At 39.3% G+C, this 7,500-nt stretch overlaps 1 protein-coding gene across 1 annotated transcript in view; it reads left to right on the top strand.

The window, feature by feature from the left end:
* The window catches only part of LOC122262835 (uncharacterized), a 26,373-nt gene that overhangs the window by 2,662 nt on the left and 16,211 nt on the right, over positions 1 to 7,500 (top strand). Inside the window, exons 2-3 of the mRNA XM_043031048.2 lie at positions 3,540 to 3,671; positions 4,481 to 4,556. Of these exons, the coding sequence (XP_042886982.1) occupies positions 3,540 to 3,671; positions 4,481 to 4,556 (208 nt within the window). The remainder of the gene's footprint in view (positions 1 to 3,539; positions 3,672 to 4,480; positions 4,557 to 7,500) is intronic.

Raw genomic sequence — 7,500 nt, 5'->3', positions numbered from 1 at the left:
TCGTCTTTTATGGCTTCAATGCCGGGGCTCTCGAACGCATAGGCCTAAATCAATTATATCATAGACGGCGTATGACGGCACCCGCGCTATCATATTACATAATCGCCGTCTGTGGCCAGCGCCCGGCGGCATTGGGTTAAAAAACAAAACAAAAAAAAACCGGAAAATTGCTAGTGTGAGAGTGCCTTTATGGACCCCTGGAGTTTTTGTACAGCATACTCCAACCAAGGAATCTGGCTTAACCCTGGGACTATTCTTACCCCTATTTACCTATCGGGGGATCTGGTTCTGAACATCCTACCCTTTTGGTTTTTACCTCTAAAGGCTCCTTTGAGGTTCACAGAAAACTGATACTATTATCCACCTTTTAAATGTGTTGCTAAGGCTGCCATACCGCTTAAAACAAAATTCTAAATAGACTTCAGGATGTTTTAACCCACTCATGATAGGGTGTATATTTGCCTACTGCCACTTCCATGGGGAAGATGGCAAGCAAGCGCAGTTTACCCGCTGAGAGATCTCTTCTGGTATGATGCTGCACTATACCTCTCAGGAGAGGTATAGTGCCTAGTACCTAACTATTGCTATAATGTGTGTATACAGATATGACTGTAAAATGTATATATATGGGGAGAGACCATGATGTGATACGATGCCATCCGTCACGAGGGAAATATTGCGATGACATGTCACATCATCTAGTGCAAATTGGTTAAGTATTTCTTTGTGAATATTATAAGTCCTAAATTATAGTTTAAACATTTTTTTTTTCACATGGCCCATTTTCTTTTCCCATGGTGGTGCATCCCACATTTGTTAACCTGTTAATGACAGGTGACAAGATATCACGCCAAGTGTTGGCAGTGAGATATTTCGTCGTGGCTATCCTCTTGATCGGGTGTATAGCACTTGGCTGCAGCTAGTGCGGGCAAAAATCCTGAGGCGTTAGGCTTATGCAGTTTAAATATCCTGGCGTTTTGACAATTTGGAGCCAAAACTGCCCCGTCATTAATGGGTTAAACATGGGTCACATTAAGATTTGGCACACTTGCATTCCTTATTGTCAACATAGTATCAAAATATAAAATCATTTGATGCCAAATGATACAAAAAAAAACAAACAAATTGACTGTAAAAATGAAGTTTATTGTAATTTATTCTTTTCATATCATGCTTATTGTATTATGATACAATATTTACATGTTTCATACAGTTTGTTTTTGCAAACTAATGTTTGTGGTTTTTGTGGAAAATCAAGATCATATTTTTGATATTACACACATGCAAAATTGCCTGACGAATATTTTCCCTTAATCCATTACAAAACAAAGGTTTAGGCTGACCTAACTCATTGCCAACAGGGTGGTTTTGGCTCCAAATGGTCTAAATGTTGGGGATATTTTAAGTATATAAGCCTAACGCCAGAAGCTATTTGCCTGCTCTGGCTGTGCCCTCTCATCTGGCGCATCGGCCATATGGAAAGCCATGACAATATCTCGTTCCTAGGGGCAGGTACTGCTACCACTTGATGTGATAACTCGTCACCAAATGTTTATAGTTAAGAAAGCTGTAACTCTGAAACTAGTGCTGTTAGTTGTAATACTTCTTGACTATGAGCGTGCTTCAATTCTTATGATCATTTCTGTGTAAATTATATATTAACCCATTTACGTACATGACTGTGCTGGGTAGGCCTAACAGACAGGTTATGTGAACATGATGCAACAACGAGATCTGCTCACAGTTGAAGTCTGCTTACAGTCATGAAGTATTAAGGCTGAAATGGCATTAACGTGATAGCACGTATTGTGGTTTTCGCGTCAGACGCCCTGGACGAGCTATGAGGGGAAGCCGCATGCTCGGGTAGAGCGAGTGGGCAACCCGGGCTCGCGGCTTGTGCGCCCGAGAATCTTGAGGCGTTAGGCTTATGCGTTCGAGAGCCCCAGTATTGCGACCGCGTAAAGCCAGAATGGCCCCGGTGTGAATGGGTTAAGAGCTACAGGGTTCCAAGTCAACCTAGACCCTTGTTTTGTGATGGATTTATGGATGAATATTCCTTAGTCTAGTCTGTTTTGCTTGGAGGTAGGAGAAAACATTTTCTGTCACTCCAATTTTTTGCCAGTACCGCCAGCATCATAGACTGCCCGTCCTGACTGCCAGTCAGGTCTGTAGGTGCCCTGTCTGCTTCGGGTTAAACCATTGGTTGCGGTTTTAAATAAATATTTGTGCAATAGGATGGCTGGTTTATATTGTCTGGCACGGTGCCATCCGCGTCTATAACCAACTCTGCCTTTGAAGCAAATCATGCCATCCGCTGCTATTGGGTTAATGAAATTGGTACAGTGTCATGGATCATACAAATTTCAAGCTGCACATACTCAACAGAAATCAAATGTTCTTTCCCTCTTAGCCATGGCACCAACCATCCATGACAAGTAAACTGTATTTGGACCTTTAATCATATTGAATATTGTAATGTTTCTGTTGTCGGGTAATAAATAGAGAGGGATCAGTGGTGGAGCCCCCAGCTAGGAAACATATGTTCTCTGTACTCAGTGTGATTGAAGTATTATAATTGTATGGGAGGACAAAAAGCAATTTTATATTTTGTCTTATGCATGTACTTTTGTAAACAAATACAAAAGAAACAAGCATCAATAACAAAGATAATGAAGAGATGGAGAAGAAGGTGACCTATGTATATGACAGCAAGTGCCACAGACCAAAGCAGCCATGCTGGCATATGCAAACTACAGAGGCTGTGCATGGTCTGAATCTCCGTCCTTTTCTCATTCTGGTTGTACATATTGCATTCCTGGTGTTTTAGAGCAGATGGTTGGTATCACTATGTGTCATTGATCTATAAAGATAATGCTTTATAGAGACTGGGGAGGTGCCTTCCGAGGTCTTCTTTCATGATAGTGTTAGAGAGCGTGATGCCATCTGTATTTGGGGTTTTAAGTTAAGGCATTTTTAGTAAATATAATGGCAATTAGAATAATTATAATTGCAAGTGCCGTCATCAGTCATTAACCCGTTTACTATGGGTGACAAGATATCATGTCAAGTGGTGGCAGGACCTCCACCGGGGACTAGATATTTTGTCATGGCTATCCTCCTGGCTGGCATGTTGGGTGATTGGGTGTGCTTAATGCTTGGTTGCGGCCAGTTTGGGTGAATAGCCCCAGGTTTTAGGCTTGTGCATTTGAAATATCCAGCGTTTCGACCATTTGGAGTCAAAACAGCCCTATCAGCAATGGGTGAAATTTGAGTTATTACTTAAAGTGTAATAAAGAATTACAGCAGTATACTTTCCTCTAATGTCACATATGTCATTATGATTATTGGCACCTATGTGATGCCACCCATCATCAGGCCTAAAATGTCTTAATTGCAAATCCTTTTTTTGGTTGTCTGTGTTGTGGATGTTATTTTCGTAATTTTTGAACTATGGAAAATGAATGAAATGATAAATCTAAAATAATAATAGAAACCATATTATCTTTCTTTAATTTGTTTTCACTATTACTTTATTCCAGCTGAGCGGGAGGAGAGAAAGAGAAGAAGGAAATCACGCTGGCAGGGAGATGAGAAGGATAAAACGTTCATTCCAGGCATGCCAACTGTTCTCCCTAGCAATATGTCAAAGGATCAGGAAGAAGCTTATTTACGTAAGTCACTGTTCTTTGTTCCCCTAAATGAACATTTAAAGGGGATTTTACAGAAGGTTTTGGCGGTAACAGTTTTTTGCCAGACATGACTGTACAGGTTTAAGGATCCTAGAAGGCATCAGGAACTTCCTGTTCGACGTCGCCACAGCTGAGGGTGTGATGGAGATCATAGAGGTCTTCCTCCAAAGCAGCCATAGTTAAGTGTGGAAAGGATTTCTCAGCTGCCAACTACTCAAGCTAATGCAGAGGTGATGGTATTGCACCATTCTCGCCTTCTACACTTATACTAAATCAGCCAAGCCCTTATGTGTTTCTGTTGCTGAGTGATCCAAGTTTGTGTGTAATTGTATGGAAGTCTTCAGTATGTTTGCAATAGCTAAATGGATCTCTGATTGTAGGGAGTGGATGAGATGATTAACCATAATGAATTTTATAGCTATGGGGTAAGTTAACTTTCAATGTTTTAATGAATATATTTGTTTACAGCCTAACAAACTTAACTAATAATTAGTTCTTTCCCTGAAGTATTACCATCGTGTTCATTTCCAGGTTAATTCAAGATTAAAGAAATTATTTATATTTTGAAAGGTATAAGCAACGAGACTCAGCTTTCAAATCATGTGATGCAATTAGTAATGTTAGTTTTAATAACAATGAATGACATCGATGGGTGACAGTATCAGTTGACTTGTTACTCATACTTTTGAAGGAAAAGTTAACCATGAAAATCCTTCCTCATTTGTTATATTAAAGTACACTGTATTGATTGAATTTTGGGCATTTTTGCCCGCTAACCCGCTCTATTACAGTGCAGCTGCAGATTGAAGAATTAAGTCGCCGTCTTCGCTCCAACGATCTGGGCATCTCACCTAATCCTGAAGACAGGTTGGCACTTCTCTCCTAGTTAACTCCCGTCCAGGTGAACTGGAGCCACCCCATTGGCTTGTGGCACCCTGTCTCCTGTTCCCCCGTGGCCACACCACTGGGCCAGGGTCAGGCTGGGCAGCACCAGGTTTTACACTCAGTACCTATTAAAAGTATCCTTCAGGTCTTTGTCTCTTGTGTCTTACATAACACTTGCCATCCCTTAGTTTGGCATGTTATCATGCTCATGGATGGCTATATGATGGGTTACCAGGGAAGGTAGGAACTTAAGTTAGTTGGAGACAATGTCCAGGTATGTATCTATTTCTTCTTGAGTGGCATGAAATAGGTTTGAGACTAGGGTTGTATCCACTTGAAAATACATTGAATCATGTGGTGGACAACATGAAAGAATTCAGTTGTCATTCTTGGTGACCTGTAGTTCTTCCATTTATAGAACAAAAATATTACTTGATTCCTCAAAGTAGAGTTAAAATAGTATGGGTATTATGTGCACTATGTCTCCCTCAGTATAAGCCCTTCAGTCTCAATATCAGCATGTACATAACTTGCCTGATGTTTCTAGATGCTCTTTGTTAAAGAGAGCAACAGATGCTACACATTCTTTTTATATATACAGAGCATACTTTTTGTTTTGTTTTATTTATGATTCAAATTTATACTTTCATTGTTAACCTTATTTTATCCTATTTAGTTTTAACCATGAATCTTCCTTACACTAAGGAGAAGCAGGGTAAATGTTTATTTTATTTATCTCTTTATTCTTTTTATTATTGCTCTTAAGAATTAAAGTTTTACAAGCTCCAAGAAGGATATTATGTATTTTGCTGTCTTCATTTGGTAGTAATATTTTGCTGCCAGTTGTTGAGATCAACAGATAATGTTTTTATTTTTTAATTTGTGGTAGATGGTCGGGTCTTAGAATATGATGTAGCAGGAGGCAGACACTGCAATGCTTCAGTGATAATTTATATAATCTGTTGTTGCTTAACACACTGTCTGCTGTTTTGGTAATTCTGCAAAGGCTCACCCACATGTACTCCTTTCTTAGTTATGCAAAGTTTATTGCAGATTTCCAACCTGCAAAACTTCCAGGACACTAACCCCAACTTCTGGATGTTGACCCCCTTTTGAACAGGTCATGCTATCAGATCACCTCCTGTCTTAATACATGATAATGATTTTATCTTGTTGATGCAGGCACCAATATGATTAATGACAGTTTTACCATTCATGCAGGCTGTTATTAATTAAATTGTTTTACCATTTAATGCAGGCTCTCTCCATCTAATCCAGGAATATAAAGAGAGAGATTTTTTTAATGAATCCTTTATCCCTGTGGACCCTGGGATAAATCTTGTAGATATAATCCTTCTTGGTTGGTGCATAGATGAATGTGGGTCTTCATCATTTCGTTGTAATGATCTGCTTTATAGGTCAAATGCACAGCTGGAATACAGGTGCTTAGCATACAGTTGCATGGAGTGTCCATGAAGACATATCATCCATTTGGGTGAATGTGCTATTTTGATAGGCAGTCTTTAATTACATCTTCCCCTCAGGTTTTATATTATCAGTAGGAAGTTTTATATTGAAGCCTTTTCATGACTGTTCACTAAGGGATTTTGATATGCAAGGGAAAATGAACAAAAAAGTATTTATACTCTTTGCTGGTCTTTTCCCATAGTCTTCAAAGTCTGTTCTTGCAAGATTCTTTCTAAGTTGTATCTTAAATTCTGTGTCTGTCTTTCCTTTTAATATGCTTTCTTTTCTGTGTCTGAAATTTGAATTTTTATTTTACTTTAGTATTCATCTTTATGCATTTTTGTTTAGATTGAATGCAAAATTATCATGAGCTGTTACTCTAAACTTCCTTTTCTGATATTTGATTGTGGTATTGAAACTTTTCCACTCATGCTCTAGTTGCCATTGGCTGGTAGAATTAATTGAACCACTTGCTGTCTTTTGCATTTCTTTTGATGTTTACTATCTTACTTAATTTGGAAGATATGTTAAATAATTATAGAGAAGTGGCTAGTAACTGAAATGCAGTTCGAAAATGGTTAGATTATGCATATATGATTTTTATTATTAAGATAATAACTTTTAATCATGGTCAAAAACCTTTAATTCCTACACTGAATTTATCCTTTACAAAATTGTCCCATTCTTCCGTAATCTTAACCTCTTCCCTTTATTTTTCTTTTTTGTATCCTTTCTCTCCCCTCTCCCCTCTCCCCTCTCCCCTCTCCCCTCTCCCCTCTCCCTCTCCCTCTCCCTCTCCCTCTCCCTCTCCCTCTCCCTCTCCCTCTCCCTCTCCCTCTCCCTCCCTCTCCCTCTCCCTCTCCCTCTCCCTCTCCCTCTCCTTCTCTCCCTCCCTCCCTCTCTCCCTCTCCCTCTCCCTATCCCTCTCCCTCTCCCTCTCCCTCTCCCTCTCCCTCTCCCTCCCTCCCCCTCTCCCTCTCCCTCTCCCTCTCCCTCTCCCTCTCCCTCTCCCTCTCCCTCTCCCTCTCCCTCTCCCTCTCCCTCTCCCTCTCATCATCATTCTTCATTATATTGACAATTTTTGTCTGTCAGTATCAACTGTATTGTACAATTATTTTTTATTGCAAAATAACCTAAACAGCATTAAGAAAAGAAATCTTGCTGACAGAGATTAAGTGTAATATTACTTCTACTTGTTTATGCCAACAGAGTGTTGCTTGCCCAATGGGACCAGCCTGTACCAGATTACTTTTTCATGAAAATTTACTTCACTTTTTCTTTTCTTTTTTCTGTGTGGGATTTAGTTAGTTTTTTCATATGTCTTTTTATTTATAGATATATTAAAGGGGATGGACCAGCTGTAAATGCTACTAATATATGCCCATTATTTTTATTAGCTAAGAATATTTGTATCCTAACTATTGGCACTGGTTAATCAATCTCCATATATAAAACAAAC

Source organism: Penaeus japonicus, unplaced genomic scaffold (assembly GCF_977035675.1).
Source record: "Penaeus japonicus unplaced genomic scaffold, GWHDUDI00000001_assembly GWHDUDI00000018, whole genome shotgun sequence".
Lineage (NCBI taxonomy): Eukaryota > Metazoa > Arthropoda > Malacostraca > Decapoda > Penaeidae > Penaeus > Penaeus japonicus.
This window is presented reverse-complemented; position numbering and strand designations above follow the sequence as displayed.